At 44.8% G+C, this 16390-nt stretch overlaps 1 protein-coding gene across 4 annotated transcripts in view; it reads right to left on the reverse strand.

Annotated features, from left to right (window-relative positions):
* Positions 1 to 287: 287 nt before the first annotated feature.
* Positions 288 to 16390, reverse strand: part of BAZ1B (bromodomain adjacent to zinc finger domain 1B) — a 56975-nt gene continuing 40872 nt past the window's right edge. For 2 of the 4 annotated variants that reach the window (XM_062592366.1, XM_062592368.1), the window contains 7 exons: positions 16204 to 16389; positions 11503 to 11650; positions 9743 to 9890; positions 7762 to 7880; positions 4922 to 5094; positions 3109 to 3212; positions 288 to 2510 (listed from right to left, as the gene is read on the reverse strand). In XM_062592366.1, the coding sequence (XP_062448350.1) occupies positions 2144 to 2510; positions 3109 to 3212; positions 4922 to 5094; positions 7762 to 7880; positions 9743 to 9890; positions 11503 to 11650; positions 16204 to 16389 (1245 nt within the window). In that variant the 3' untranslated portion in view covers positions 288 to 2143. Of the gene's footprint in view, positions 2511 to 2896; positions 3213 to 4921; positions 5095 to 7761; positions 7881 to 9742; positions 9891 to 11502; positions 11651 to 16203; position 16390 lie in introns of all 4 variants that reach the window. The other 2 variants (XM_062592367.1, XR_009960403.1) reach the window with 2 other exon arrangements.

Below are 16390 nucleotides of genomic sequence, written 5' to 3' on the forward strand. Positions count from 1 at the left end.
CTGGCAGAACCAGCTCTGAGCAGAGTTTGGCTTAGAAGAGGGTTCTTCACAGAGCTGTAAGATGACTGAACCCAGACTTACTGTTCCTTTGATCCCTTATTTTGTGGCCCCATTTTCTCCTCAAAAAAAAAAAAAAAAAAAAAAAAAAAAATCAGTGACATCACTGACATGGGCTCCGAGGAAGGGAGAGCCCAGCAAGCGCCAACTATGCCAGACAGTCCTGCACAAAGAGAGAGCGTGGCAAAGGATTTGCTGTAAGCTAATTTTACAAACACAAGTACATAATGTTTATTTTTAAGTTTCCAATTTATTACAAGTACAGCCCTTAGCGGAAACCCCCTCCCCCCACAAATGACATTTATTTTTTAAAAAATGTACAGTTCCAAAGGTTTCACCATATAGGACCTGCAGAAAATGTTCTATATTAACGGGACAGAACAAAGCCTCTGAAGGGGACGTGCGAAATACAAACGTCAGTGCTATTCTGTGGGGCAGGGAGTTGGGGCTGGGGAGAGAAGAGGGAAGTGGCTGGAAACCTGCCATGGTCTATGCAGCCACCGACAGTCCAGAACTGAAACAAATGCCTGGAATCATTAAACAATTAAAAAGTCCACAAAACTGGGCTGCAATTTAATTGATGATTTTTTTTTATTATTCTTAAATCACAGGAGCTGCAACAACTATTTTTGTATTTCCTGTTTAAAAAATAAAATCAGTATTGGACAGTCTTGGTATCCTTTTTCTTCCAAATTAAGGATCCATGTAATAAGTTTTGATCATACAATCTGAACATTTTGTCATGATAGAGAGGGAGAAGTGATTAAAAAAACCATTCTTTTCGTTGAGAAAAGTCAGTATCTTGAGCGGCAGAACCCACTGCTGGGGCCACGACAGAGCAGCTTCGTACTCTTCCCAGCAAGGTCAGGCTTCCCTGCTGGCTGGCTGGGGTGAGATAGTCCTTGCTATGCTGAAGGAGGGCGAGGGACGTGAGTTAGGAAAGGTATTACTATAAAAGGAGATAAAAGCATGGCTAGAGAGGGACTGTGAGACCCTCACCAGCAAGTCTCCCTGTGTAACTCCAGCTACTGGGAAGAAAATGAGCGTTTGGGGGGGGGGAATATAAAGCAAACACGATTTCATATAAACTGTACATGTGCCAAAGCAAGACAATGGTATCTTACAGGTGTTCTTTATACAGGATCACTGCTAGAAACAAGCCACTTTTAATAACTAGAAAATTAATTTAAAAAGTTACACTGAGCATGTTTCTGCTGCTCCCTTTGCCCTGGACTTCTATACAAGGCGTGCAGAAAACCATGCCTCCAATATGCCTCTGGCACTTGGTTCATCCACTCAATGGGCTACACGATCACGTGCTATTAAAGGCGAGCAGGAAAACCAACTGTCTGCTCTTGCCATGTACCAGTGAAGTGCTGTACTCAGAAGAACTCTTTCTTCAGAGCACAACCTCCAGAGATCGCTCCCCCAGAAGAGAGGGGAAAAAGCAAGAGCACCTTGAAGCCAATTGTATTATGATGCTGGTGAAAGCTCTACCTCCATAAATGTAAGTGCTTGCTCACCCTGTGCAGCCCTTCATTGGGGGCTCAAAACTAACACCATATAAATATATACATACATGAACTAGCAGCCGATTGGCCTGGTCGCAGTCCGTCTGTGAAGCAATATGATCCCTCCCCACGCCAGCTCAAGGCTGGTTTCACATCACAGGCAGCAGACAGCAGAGGTCCCACCGTGCTCCAGCGCTGGCTGCTCACAGAGAGGGGAGGAAGCAGCTCCTTCCGAGGAAGCCAGTGCCCAAACTGGAGTAGGCTTCATGCTCCCTGCCCAGACAGGCTTTAGCCAGGCCTTCCCCTTGCCCTCCCACCTTCCCCTCGTAGCACGACAGCCTCGTAAGAGCTCTGTCTATTTTGCAGGAAGCAGCAAGTCATCTCCGCTCACTCAATGATGTCCAAATACTTCAGGAAATTGCAGAAAAATTAGAACTAGGATGGGCCAAAGGAAAGGCTGGATTAACAGGGAAGTGCCTGCTGCATCCTAGCTCCCTACAGACAGCCCATCCTGCTGCCCAGCAGCACCAGAAGACCTGCTCCAGCTCTGACTCTCCCCCTAACCTCCCCATGCCTCATTTCTTCCTCTTCCGCCCCTGGGAATGTTCAAGGGACTCTGGCTCGCTGTCCCCTTCCTGTTCCTCCAGTCCCTGGCACCTGGCAGACAGCTTCTTGCGTTTCCTGCGTGCATATGTGTGGCCAGGCAGATGTTTGTGCACCATGTCGATCAAACACTGTTCTGTCTTCTCCAGGCAGGACAGTACGTGACTCCCGTTCTGATTGTAGCACTCAGCATTGGAGAACACCTGTTTGATGTCAGAAAGGAACTCTTGCACTGAGCGGTAATTGCCACAAGAGCACTTGCTCTGCATAGTCTGGAAGTCCATAGGGTTGCTGATGACCTCAAAGTAATCTTCGGCTTCCTCCGTGGTCACTGGCTCCCTGCCGAAGGAAGGGTCACAAAGATAGGAGGAAAATGACAGTCAGGCCCTACCAGCTACAGAGTTCAGAGCTGTAAAGAAATGTGAATCACCCTCCTGCTTCTTTGTAAGGGCAGCAGGTCCTAGCCTGCACATCCCCAGCAGCGCTGTAGTACAATCAAGTATCCTGACAACGCATAACACAGGTTAAGCCCAGAGGCGTCCAGCAGCACCAATGGCAGGAAGGCCGGCTGGTATGAGCACAGGGATTCACACAGGCGGGTCAGGGCTACTTTCACTCAGTCACGCAGCCTGTAGAGCATTCTGTACACTCTGAGGGCTGCAGAAAGCACTGATCTCATCCTCTTCTCTCCACCCAATAGCCCACCACCCTTGCTTTTACGCTACCTCAAGAGAGTCCCACTTCCTAAGCTCATGAGAGCATGGTGGTTTCTTCTGGAGCAGATTTGCTTCCTTCCTTCCCTTCTATGACTTGCTTTTGAAGCCCAGGTCACTAAGCCAGCAAGTGGATCCAGTCGGCCCATGGCGTGGCCAGCCCACCTCCACACACAGTCTGAGGACAGCCCAGCACACAGAGAAGAAGGTTGATGTGCCCTCACCTGAAAGGCCAGCTAAAGCGATATTTGATCAATTTGCTGAGAATTTCCTCACATTTCTGCAATTCGAGGCTTTGGCGACGTGCTGTCTTCTTTGTTTGAAGGACCTGACCACACAAAGGAGAGATGCTGTTAAAAGGAGGGGAACCACTATAGGGTTTAGTGTTCAAAAAACAGTTTCTAGGCCAAAGAAGCTGGTTCCTAGCAGAGTTTTATTTTTCAACCCTCTCACTTACAAGCTGGTATCTCAAGGGATAAGGAGAAGTAGTACTGCTGCAAAAACAAAGTTTAAGTCTTTCAAACGCAGCCCTCCCTCCCAGTAATGAAGAGGCAAACTGCTGCGGGACCTTTGATGGTAACAGCCAAGGCATGCTGTGGCAGCTTGAGTTACAGAATCGGAACCCTATTCAGAAGCTCTGATGGGAACAGTTTACACGCAGCCTGTCTTTTTCTCTGGGGGCAGCAAGCTGTTTCAAGACAGGTTCAAAGGCAACATGGTCAAAACAAGCAGTCAAAGAATAAATGACAGCAAATGGAGTATGTAAATTCCCTCTCCCTTCACGGAGCCCCTGGTGGACAGCATGCAAGCGGTAGAGGGAGAAAGCACTTGTGCTGCCATATCAACAGGCCCACTGCAGAAACTATCATGTCTTTTTAAATACCAAACAGCTGCTGATGCCTTGAGTGTTGCTGCCCTGGAGAAGTACAGAAGCAGAACACAAGGTCAGCCACTTGCCTAGGGATCTGCCTAAGGTCAGCCCCCACTAGAGGGGCATCCATCCCAGCTCTGACCACACAGCTTGAGAGGCATCACTACTTATGATGCATCAGATGATATGAAGGCTCCACAACACAGGGCACTACTGAGCCAGCTCTTTTTTTTCCCCCGGAGCAAAGAATAAGTGGAAGAGCTCTAGCAAAACCCTCTTTCCCACGTCAGTGTTTTGTCAAAGTTCCTGAGCCAGCTGCTCCAGGAAAACTGTTCCCACGTGAATATCCCTCTAAGCTGGCTGCGGCAGCCCATGCTGGACTTGCTCATTTGGTTGGCCTCCAATCTGTAACAGACCAACTGAAAGGACACTGCAGAACCACAACCAGCCCACACACCCTATGCAAGAAGCAAACACTGATCAAGGGCAACCAAGAAAAGTGACAGGATACACCAGCAGCGCTGTTAGTGCTGGCCAGCAGACACATGGCAGATCTAGCAGAAGCTTGTGATGTCGCCCATAGGGCTAGGGTATCCTCATGTATCCCCTGCGGTGTGTCCTCTCCAGGACAAACAGCACAGAATGCTGCAGCTCCACCCCGCCTAGCACGCACGCACAAGATTGCTCTGTTCATGAGCATAAGGTTTTATTCTTTAAATGTCAAGTGAAACCTAAACCAGCTGAATTATGTCCTGGAGGTTGAGGAGTGAGCCTACGGACAGCAACTGTCAGAAAACGGCCAAGGCTGGGGAGCAGTGGTCCTGCATTGCTGACATTCTCTGGCTGTCCAGGACCCCCCTCAGCCCTCCACCTCTCTGCAGAGACATATGGATACTATTTAAAACCCTTTAACAAGCTGCAGGCTGCCTGTTAATCAAGCAGGACAATGTGTGAAAGCGGCTGGGGAAAGATGCCTAGCATATCTGCGCTCTGTTTCTGCTGGGCCCTTAAGGATATGGCTCCTTTGTTAACCCGACCTCAGCCCAGCATGGGTCCCTCAATACAATTCAGGGTATTTCTCTGAGAAGGGGAGGGAGGAAGTGTGACACCTGTTTCATTTATAACTCCTGATGTGAGCAGCCTCCTGGGAGCAATTTGGCTCTTACCAGCTCATCAATGTCTGCTCCGTTGACAGGTGCGGCCCGCTGCCGGGGTCCCCTGGCAGAGTGCAGAGACTGCTTCTTCCTTTGGTGCCTTCCCTGCCTCGAGGAGTACATGGTTGTGCTCTGCTTGCCCCTGGCTGGCTTTCTGGGTCTCACTGAAACATGTAAGTCATAGGCTTAGAGGAATGGGTTAACTTGGAAGGGAAGTGGAGGGACATTTCTCAACTGCACAAATCAAATCAGAGAAAGTAGGTAGTATTAGCTTCACCTCTTACCTGGTTGTGGGAAGCTGACTCAAGCAACACTATTTCTCTGAGGCAGGGAACACAGTGTGCACACACACACAAACAGACCCATGCTTCAAGAGCCAAATACAAAATACAGCCATCCTAGATCCAATACCTGAAGCAGAGACCACCACTCTTTTGCGCAGCCATGCACACCAGACTCTCACCCACAGCATAGAAGAGCTAGTGAACCCAAAGATGACCGGAATGACCCAGCTTCTTGTCAGTCCCTCCTCACTCAGCACATGTTTATGTCAGCTGTGCTCTTGATAGTCTCTCCACATGAGATATGTGGGTAAACACCTCCTGTCCAGAAAAAGGCCCTTGCTGTCTGGTAACAGCCTTCTGTTCAAGAGTGATCACACATGCCAGCCTACAGTGCTGGCAGATCCTCTGCTTTGAGAGATCTGGGGGCTTCTGGCTACTCTGCCAGTTAAAGCTTGCTAGCTCTCTGTGTTATAATAGAAAGCCTCTCAGCCTGCAGAATACAGTGCTGAAATGCAGAAACATCAAGACTTGAGGGACGGTGAGGAAAGTAATGTGGGGACATAATTAAGTCTTGAACATAACTGCAACATCCTTTCTGCAAGCACTAGAAGCTGCAACCTGCACAAGTACTCCAGTTTCCTGCTGTCTACTTGCTCCTCATGAGTTTGTGGATGGGTGCTTTTCTAAGCATTTACAAGTGGCCCACACAGTGGGATAAGCCAGTTGTTAAGCCCTTCTGAAAAGCAAACTGTGTGCAGAGGGAGTGTTGAGTTACTGCAGCAGGGAGCTGCTCCATGTGCTGCAAGTGGAAAACAATGGAATTTTATTTGCCAGGACTGGAGCTGCTGCACTGTGTTCTGCAGAAATGCTTTTGCCTGTTTGTCAGTCTCCTGTCAGGGTTTTAAACTGATGGGAATGCAAGTGTGCTGATGAATTCTCTTAAGTTTCTCCCATGATCCCTCTGTATTGGGAGAATGCATTGGTCTTCTTCCCCAGCCAAGCTCCTTCCACCTGGTCACAAGCACTTAAGCAAGCCACATCCAGCAAGTTGTAGCACTTTCATTTGTGGTTTCTAATCTAGCCTGGTCCAATAAATCATCTTGCCAGGCCCCCCTGCAGAAAGAGCATATGTCAGGGCAGTGTGTGTCAGGGCAGTGGGACGTCTGTCTGCTGTCACTCCTGTTTGTGTGTCAAGTGGGTGGCATGTGTTGAATGTTTGGCAATCCTACATTCTAGGTTATATCCCTCAGGATAAACGCCGCAAGGATTAATGGGAGTTCTTTACTAAAACAAAAGTTTTCCACAATGACCTTTCCACACTAATGCTCTTTAAAGCCAGGGGTTGCATTTACTGCTTTATTTTTAGTGACTATAGTCCTCTTCTGCTATTGTTTGGAAACCTTGGCTTTGCTTCTAAATTGGCTACGCAATGGGCTGAACACACTCCAAGGGTGGATGTGGATATGCTGCAGAACAACAAGCAGCATATATAGCCAGGGTATCAGTGAACATCCTGAACATCAGTGAACATCCTAGTGAAACCAGAAAAAACTAGGGGAATTGAGACTGACAAACCTAGATGGAAACCCCTGAAAAGAACATGGGAAAAACTTTTGGGTCTCAGTCTCTGAATTCCACCATCTGTGCTGGCAGACAGTCTAAAGCTAATTTAATGTCAATCAAGGACATTTCGACAGAATGTAAATGCTGCCTATGTGCAATTTCAAGATCGATCTTTTCAGTGCATTAAGCCACCCTCAAATGATGGTCAAATTCCCCTAAAAAAGTGGACATAAATACCAGAAAGTGATAAGCAGTTATACTGTATCTTGGGGTGAAAAAACATCCATTTTGACTCAAGAAAATGCTGGTTTGTTCCATTCAACTGCCCAGGAATGAGTCAGCTATGTATTCTGAGTGGTTTCTGTATGCAAAAAAAGGGTGCTGGCAGTCCAGGTCACGTTACAACTTGAGTACTGCGCCTTCCCACAGGAATGGAAAGAGGAAGTCCTAGCTCTACTATTTGCAAATGCCACTTCACCAAATCACTAGAAACCCTCCGTTTAAGAGGCTATGAGCTGGTGGGAAGAGAAAGAGTGAGGAGGGGGTCGTGGTTAAAACTTCAGCAGGATCTATTACCAGTGCCCAGTTTACCAAACTCTGAAGGCACAGAGACTATCAATACCAGTAATTAATAATGCTGTTGCCTAACTCTTCCCTGCTGCAGCCTCTGCTGACTGTCTGGCAGCAGTCTTAGTGGTCTCAGCAGCAGTCTCAGGGTAGTGACTGGTCAGTGAGCAGAAGCTGACAGCAGTTTCAGTCTTTGCTATTTCAATCTTTGCTAGTGCTGTCTCAGTCACAGGAGAAAGATATGAAGATAGTTCATTCCAGCTACCCAGATATGTATCACAAGACCACAGCATTCCCGTGTGAAATTTCCCACTGATTCAAAGTAAGAACCTGTTCTGTGTGGGGAAAAGCACAGGTCTGAAATCAGATCAGTACTTTGGACAGTGAAGGCAGAGCCTTAATATTTTCTTTTACTTTCCTGTATGGTCAGAGGCTTACATTTCAGTCCAGCAACTTCATAATCTTCCTCCTCCTCTTCTTCCTCCTCAGCATCTTGTTCATCAGAAACTTCCTCACCTTCTTCACCTTCATCTTCAGCAGAATCCTCTGTATAGTTCCTAGAACAAGACATGTAAACACATATGCTGTACCAGAGCCTGGGTGTCAGAAGCCCTGGGAGCTTTTGTTCTGTTTGTTCACAAAGACTTGCTGATCGCCTCACTGTAAAACAAACATCAAGTTTCAAACTGAAGCAATCTAGTGTATTCCAGAGAGTATCATGTTGTGGCTAAAATGGCACTTCCCAGATTATCATCTAGAATATCTGGGCTGAAATCCCCAACAGCAGAACTTGTGCAGTAGAAGAGCATTTTTTACTGTTCTAGACACCCTGGCCATGTAACAATGGTGACAGCTGTGCAATAATTCCTTACTGACAGGAAGTGCTGTTTTAGCTAGCTCTAATGGCCTGGCCCAAGGAGTTTCAAAATAGGGACTTCTCTGTTCCTGCTGGAATGCTTTCCCATTCATCCCCTTCCATTGTCATGCCACTTGTGTGTGTGTGTGTGTGTGTTGTAGGAAACATAGCTCATTTAGTGTTGTTCGAAACTAGGCTTCTGCTTATTAGTGAGTAGAGCATCACTTCAGGCTTGTTACGTACAGGTGTCAGAAACCACAAAGATTCCCAGCCCAGGACAGTTCTAATTTCTGCATGTGTCAAAGTACTCAAAATATAACAAAAACAGGAAAACAAAGCAGCATATACAGGCAGAAGGGGAAAAAGGCAAAGTTATTGTGGCTGTCCTGACACTCTTTCCTGGAGAAAGAGGATCTTGAGCACTAAATGGAATAAGCACAAGCTCCTACAGCACATGGGGCAAAAGAGCTTCAAGGCCAAGGCTTTTTCCTACCTCAGCTTGGAAGAAAAGAGCACAAGGCAGATAAGACAGGTGTTACCCCACCTGATGGCTCACATCCAGGAGCTAAGCAGCTTGCAGGTGACTCTGCCACATCAAAGTAACTATGATCTCAGGGTAGAACAGCTGTGTTAAAGCTCTGTCATTTTTGTACAAGCCTCATGAACTCTTTTAGACAGTGCCCAGTGAGTAACTAATACTTTTTAAGGCCATATACCACCTGCATATTACAAGCTAGTACACCTCTTATTGTGTTGCCACTCTAGAAAGGAGGATCTGTCAACTGCATACGCTTCAGATGCCATTTGATAGCCTCACCTTGTTGATAAGCAGCTAGATGCAGCACTGAGTTGCAATTAACAGAGGACACACATTACTCATTGTGAGCAGAAAAATATATTTTGTATATATTTAACCTCCAGCCTGCAATTCACAATACAGTTCAATGTCCTCACTGTCAGAATGCAAATACTGAATTTGGCTGCACTCTGCTGCAACTTTCATTCCTCCTCAAATCGTGTTCTCTCTGTGCCTTTATAAAGGCTCCTGCCTTGTTAAGGTGCCAACGCCTATCAGGTCTGGGCAACTGCCAAAATGGCATTTCATAGTCTGCTTTTTTGTAGCAGAGTAGGGACTAAGCAACAGCCTGGAGAAATATCTGCTTTAACCTGACAAGGACACAACTGTTAACTTAGCTCAGTGGAATATGGCAAGAGCTGCAGTGCTACCAACTACTTTCCCATGAAAAAGCAACCCAACTCACTGCTCAGTCAAACAAAACAGCAGCCCTTAGCACACAGGACCATGGTTGATTTTTTTGTGTGTGTTTTCACTGCTGCACTGAAGTTATTTATTAAAACCCTCAAAGTTGTCATGGGTCAATACAGGTGTGCTAAACTTAGAGCCTGAAAAAATTGCTTTTCTATTGTTCAAGTGCCATTGAGTTAACTTGGCTATTTCAATTCTACAAAAGCTGCTCTTTTCAAGGCTTTTTAGTATCATTGTGAAAGTATGGCTAGAACTCTGCATCTGCAGTAGCTCAAAAGGACAGGAGGGTCACTCACCTGCCCCGTGAGCTGCGTCTGGCAGTAGAAGGCTGACAAGCTGGACACTGCCATTCACCATCTGGTATCTCATAGAGTGCCGGTCTCAGACAAAACAGGTGGAAGGCTTTGTTACACTCATCACACAGGATCAGCTTGTCATCCTCACCTAAAAGAGGGTAACTTATTTGTAACTGAGTGTCTCAGCCTTGCTCAACCTGAGAAGCAGAAGATGTTGCAGCACTGGAGGTCAGGACAAAGGAATAAAATGTTGTAAAGTGTCCTCTGATGGCAGGGATTCTTCCTTCTCAGTTCTACTACTGCAGTGGAAACCAGCAGCATTTTAAAACCCCACACAGCAAAATCTCCAATCCCCAAAGCAAACTGATGTCCATAGCACTACAGAGATTTCCTCCGAAAGAGAGGCAGAAACCTGCAAAATGGGTTCCACTCAGGCTAAATCCCAAATGAAACACAGGACAGGAGATTTTTTGCTGCAAAGATGCTCAGGAGCCTAGCAAGAAGTTACAAATGCAGCTATTTTGACTCTAGCCTCAAGCTGGTCAGCACAGCATTCTCTTCTACTCAAGGTAGCAAGCCAACAGAAAACCAGTATGCACCAGTGTTAGTCTCTCTGTGCTCTTCAGTGATGCAGGGGAAAAAGAAAATAGTTCTGAGCCAGCTATTTCATCTGTCAAAAAAAGCACACAGAGTTTCCCAGCACGACTCTTTCTCTGACATCCCAGTTTGATAGTTCTGTGAAACTATAATCTATTAGTCTCAGGTGAACCCTCTCTTTCATTTGCCTGGAATACCCTCTTGACAGCACATAAGGAAGTTTTTGCATTGGTCTGGAAGATCTCTGAGGCTCTACAGTGAAGAAAGATGTCGTACTAACTCAGCCCTCATTTCTTTAAAGAGGTGAGCAGCATAGCCTTTTGGTAAACAAAAGCAGCCCAGCATTCCTCCAGAGGTCTGTCTGTCCTCGTTTCCCACTAATGTTTCCACAAATAGAAAATGAGACAAAAAACACATGATGAAGAAGCTCTTCTCTCTGGGCTTTTATCCGGAAGGAGATGTTACGACAGAACAATTAATAGAAGTCTATGTTACTGGTTGGTTCTATCTCCCCACTCACCTAAAAGCCTCTAAACCCCTTCATCACATAGTGCCTACAAAGAAGGTGGCCTCTTGTTACTGGCTGGTTACTTCCTCAGCCCTACCAGGGCAGCAACAGATGGCATATAACTTCTTTTCTTTGTACTCCCACAAAAGAGGAAGAATTTGCTTCTTCCAGCTCATCAAGCAGTTCTGCTCCCACTCTTGTCTCAAACTGGCATCATCCCACCTTGCTCTCTCCCCTTCAGTCACAGAGTATTAATTTCTCCAACCTCTTCTTGTTCATTTCTTTTGTAAAAGATAGGATTAATTCACAAGGCTTAGAGACCCCAACTCAAAAATGTAACCAGGAAAGGGAGAGTGGCACAAATGTTCCCAGAAGGATCTGAAGATGACTTGTGTCCAAGTATCCTAAATATCCACGGAACAGCAGCTCTACAATGCTCTGCAAGACTGTGAATTGGTTTCATAAGAATGGTTCTTTGCAGTCAGGGCCAAATGCTTCTGAGAGATCAATGCTTCTGACTCTGTAAATCCTGACACTCAAACCTCAAAATATAGCCAAAGACAGAGTGACAGACTACAAGGGCATGCTGCCTAAGCAGGGTGTGGAAAGGTGACAATGTCCGACTGTTACGTAGGCTTGGGGCAGGAATGCATACCTTTCTTCCGACACACTTTGCATCTTGCATTCTCTGCCGACATATCCCACTTGATACAGGCATCTAGCATCCCGAGCAGTACATGCATACGGGAGAAGGTCTGGGCCTCACGGATTGCTGTCTTCCACTTCTCCATGGCTGAAGCAACCTGCAGACAGACCTAACAGCTTACAACAAGGCATACAGACACAGCTCACCACAGTCTGAAAATGCTTTTATATCGTTTAGCTGGACCCTTAACGACCAAAACTCAACTGCTGTACTACTTTCCTTCTATATAGTCTTGGTCTTATTTGTTTACCTTATAGCCATCCTCATTGGTCCAGACAGTTTGTTCCTAACACTATAGCTCTTTTGCACTTCCTGGCCAGGCTGAAACAAGCTACGAGAACTCCACTACATTCTTTACTCAGAAAGTTTAACTGAAATAGTTATCAGTCTAAGAAATTAAGAGGCAGAAATTTAAGCACTGTAAAATGTGGGATGAAAGTGAGGAGGCAGCTAGCACCACCACTTGACTGTGGTTGGTTAGAGCAGCCTATACTGCCCTCCAGTGGGTACTGGAGAAACACTCAAGTACATCAGTGAGACCTGCCACACACTTTGTCCTCCAAGCTGCTCAGCTGGCAAAGGGGATTGTGACATTAGCTGCAACTAGATTTGACATTCCCAGCCCCAAATATGAAACTGGCCCCCTTCCTGAGACATGATGACCTCAATTCACGTGAGATCCCAGAATTAGCTGCAAGTGAGGATCAAAAGTGTTAAATGTGAGATTTGCATGAAGGCCACTGCTGGAGTCTGTACATAGCAAGCTACATGTTAAATCTCCAACTCTGCTCTGGAGGTGTGGAAACAAAGTTACGGTAAATCGGAAATGCATCAGAACAGAGATGTAATCCAGGGCCACCGCATGTTCAATGAAAACATTAATCCCCTGCTTTGCAACAATGAAGTGATGGCCTAGACATGACAGGGACATAATAGGACTCAAGTTAATGTTCTTCTGCCCCAGGAGAGTGAAAAAACAAACAGTGAAGTGTCAGATGGGAAAAACTAAACTCTGCAGTTGACAGCAATTTGGGAGCCAAACAAAACCCAGGATTTTTGCAGAGTTGCACATTCCCTTCCTACTGAATTTGAGGAATCACAGTGTATATTAGATGCTTGGAAAAACACAAAGTGTTCTATATCCTTACTGTCAATATTCTTGCTGTCATTGCTAGCGTGGAACCTGGAGCTGGAAACATCCAAGACAAATGGAAACCTGCATAGCATGTTGTGGCAGATTACATGCTGTTGTGCTGTTTTTTTGCAGAACATTGTTGAGGTGCTTCACATACTGTGTAATTGATTTTCCAAGTAACTGTTCCATGGTTTCTGGTGTTAACATACTGGATAACTGCTGGGCCAAGATAAATCCACAAAAGCTGCTGGCAAGTTTTGCTTAGATATTTCTCCCCAAGTCTGTGGAATTTAACAGATTTTTAGCCTTGCTTCCCAAGCATCATGAGACTATGGCATTTTAGCAATAGCATCATCAAGGGAATTCAATTGCCAACCAGGCAAAACAGGAGATTGAAAGAAGCTACTTGAATACTCTCCTGACTGGAGAGGAATGATCTAGCAGGGAAAACAAAACAAAGAAATAAAAATATCCCAAAGGTGGTGAGGTGGTGGTCCCAGTCACATTTCAACTCTAATGTGACAGAAAATGCCTGTTTTGGTAAGGAGGGCCAAAACTCGAGCTAGGAAGACTCTTCTGGTATCCCAATACTAGAGAAATCTCAAGACTAGACTAGACAATCCCAAAACTAGAGAAATCCCTCTGAACCACTGAAACTCTAATTGCTTGACTGTGAAGCTGTGCTTTGAAACATCTGCAATCAGGGATGGGGCAATCCAGTGCTAGAAGTAAAAACTGGGCCCTCAGTGTTTTCCCTTGCTAACACCTCTGACCAGCCCCAGGGATGGACAACCTGCCCACGCTCTCTCACTGTGCTCAGGCAGTTGCACTACATATCATGCTGCAGAGGTCATACAGCTAATTCTTTGTCCTATTCTGGGATATTTCTGAGTTACAATATCATAGGGAGACATTTTCATAAAAAGAGGCAAGAGAACGGTTTTCAGAATCAGCCATACACCAGGTCTGCAGCGCAATCTTTTGCCACTCAGCAGTGTGATCTCCAACTATGTAGCTGAGCCAGCAGAAACCCTTAGTATAGACAATTATGTCAGCATATGGGTGCCTACTAAGCTATAACTTGTTTCTCCCAGGGAGAATGAGACAGAACCATACTGCAAGACTGCAATTTTGCTAGTATAGTCTGTGAGCACACTTTGTTTTTCCAATACAGCTATGCTATATTTTACCTGCTATGCACTCTCAGGGCACATCTGGCTCTAAAAGACTTCATAATTCTTGGCCTATGCAGGAGATTTGTTTTTAAAAGCCAGTCAGGTTCTCTCATCAGACAAATATATCTAAGATTTAGGTTGTTCTTTCAAGGTCATCTGAAATGATTTCCCCCTTTGGCAAAAAGAAAGCATATTCTAGAAAAACTTAGGTAAAAGAAAAAAAAGTGAATTTAAACATTCCTTGTAGTACCAAGTATGTCTAGGAAACTCTGAGCCAGATAAAGGCACTGCACTGCATTAAAAAAAAAAATGCTCCAGAGACACAGGCACAACACGAAAGCCAGCACTCTGTAAGGAGATCTGCAACAGCACACAGGAGGAGTTCTGCAACACCACACAGTCAATTAGACTGCCTTGGTCTGCCAAAGCTGAAATCTATGTCCGTACCCCTACAAGCCTGAGCTGTTTCTAAATCAAAGTTTTCTAATGTTACCTAATTTGTCTAATGTGACTACAAAGAATTTCCAAAACCCTTATGATTCGCATCCAGCAACGTTTAAAAATCTTACTGCCCCGGCTGGTTTTCAGAGGAGGAAAGTACAAATTAAGATGCCCCAGTCATAACGACCACTTTCAATCTCATTAACTTGGTTTGAAAACAGGATGTCCAAATCTCTCATTACTAGGTCTGATGAGATCAGGGTCAGCTAAGTCCAACACATGCTCGAGTGAAGTATGTTAGACAAACCTGCCTTTGCTATAATATATGATGATGCTCAGTAACCACGCCCTTCTATAGAGGGGCAATGCTCTAAAGTGGAATGGAGAAACTAATCAAACACTCACGATTCAAAGTGGCTCACATTTCAGGCAGATAAAAGCCTTAGTTCTGAAATCTGAGATAGCTTTAGCATTATTAGGGAAGTAATCAGTGCTCAAATACAGAGCATGCACTGCTAAACTGCTGTCCATTTAGTTACTGTAGTAAAGCTAATACTACTTTCAAGTGTGAACAATTATACCTGTAAGACATACTTTTGAAAGCAAGGTAAAATCTAGTGCTGCTGTAAATATATGAAATACAGTGATCCAGAGAAATGTGATTCTGTCATGGAGACAACTGATTTTTATAGCTTTATTTTCTGCTGATAGCTTTTAGGATAAGGTAGCCTCCCATTCCCACTGGGCTATGGGCTGGAGGATTCAACATCTATTTTAAAAAGAGCTCATGAAATTTAAGTACTGCAGGATAAATGAGGAATGCGAAAATTTCCAGTGCTTCTAATTATCCTGCTAACCTGGCAATGTCACAACCTAACACAGAGTTGATGCTCTAACAACAAAGGTCCAACATATTCTGATGACACCTTAAACAGCCCTCTACCCTTCTCAAACCCCCCGAACAAAAAAATCCAAATCCACATCAATCAGGCATCCACTCTTTCTTTTCAAACCTAGGAATTTCAAATTCATCTGTTGATCCAATTCTGGTCTTGCTACTTTTACTGAAGTCAGTGGTCAGTTTGAAGGAAAAGGGGAAAAAAAGGAGGGGGGGGAACCATATCATGGGTCACTAACATCTACTCAACTTGGTGTTTAGCAACTGCCCTAAGTATCAGTGTTCCTCTTGAGATGAAACATTGGTTCAACTTAACTGCCTGCAGGACCCTACCAAAATCTCTGCAGCTCTTCTCCCTGCCTTCTGGGCTTTGATTTGGAAGGCTATATCTGTATTCCCACAACAAAGCTTTTCTACTGCAGGAGAAACTGCAGGAGAAACTACTACAGCTCAGATGTCCAGACAAGCTGTATGCAACCCACAGTTTAGCATTCTCTGTGGGTGTCACTATGCAGACAATTTGTGTCTTATTATCTATCTTTATCTGAACCTTACTCCCTCGCAATCCCCCAAACCTCTAATGTGTCTCTCTTCCTCTTTATGGATAAAGAGCATTAAGAATAATTTGTCACTGATTTTACTAGTCAGTCCTCTCTAATGGATACAATTTCTTTTGTTAAGTTCTTTAAAAATATTCCCTAAAAGCTTTTATTCAAAATATCTAACTTGCATAAGGAACTGCACAAAATGAAAGACACCACCCCATTTCCTGTTTATAGAAGAAAAATTAACCATAACTGAACAGGATGGATTTTATTTTGATATTATCTTTACTCTTCAGAATAACTGGAGAACATCTGGCCACATATTCCTAAATGGATTGCATTCAATACCTGGAATGGGAAGAAGCTATGTAGGATTTAACACTAGATGAACTGTACTATCCCTGCCCAAAGAAGAGCTATATTATAGGACTAAAATGGAGCCCTGAAGACCAATACCTTAGCTTCTTCTGCCATTTTCTTCTCTTCATCTACCTCCTCAGCCTTGGTAATGCAGTCCTCTCCTTGATGTTTCCTTCTCTTCTGCTTGGGGGCCATGAAGCCTTGCAAAAACTTTTTAATAACACCAGCTTGGAGTGAAATGACACACTCTCCAAAATCCTTCAAGCTCTCCAGTGAGCATATC

This window comes from Rhea pennata, chromosome 20 (assembly GCF_028389875.1).
Source record: "Rhea pennata isolate bPtePen1 chromosome 20, bPtePen1.pri, whole genome shotgun sequence".
NCBI classification, from domain to species: Eukaryota; Metazoa; Chordata; class Aves; order Rheiformes; family Rheidae; genus Rhea; species Rhea pennata.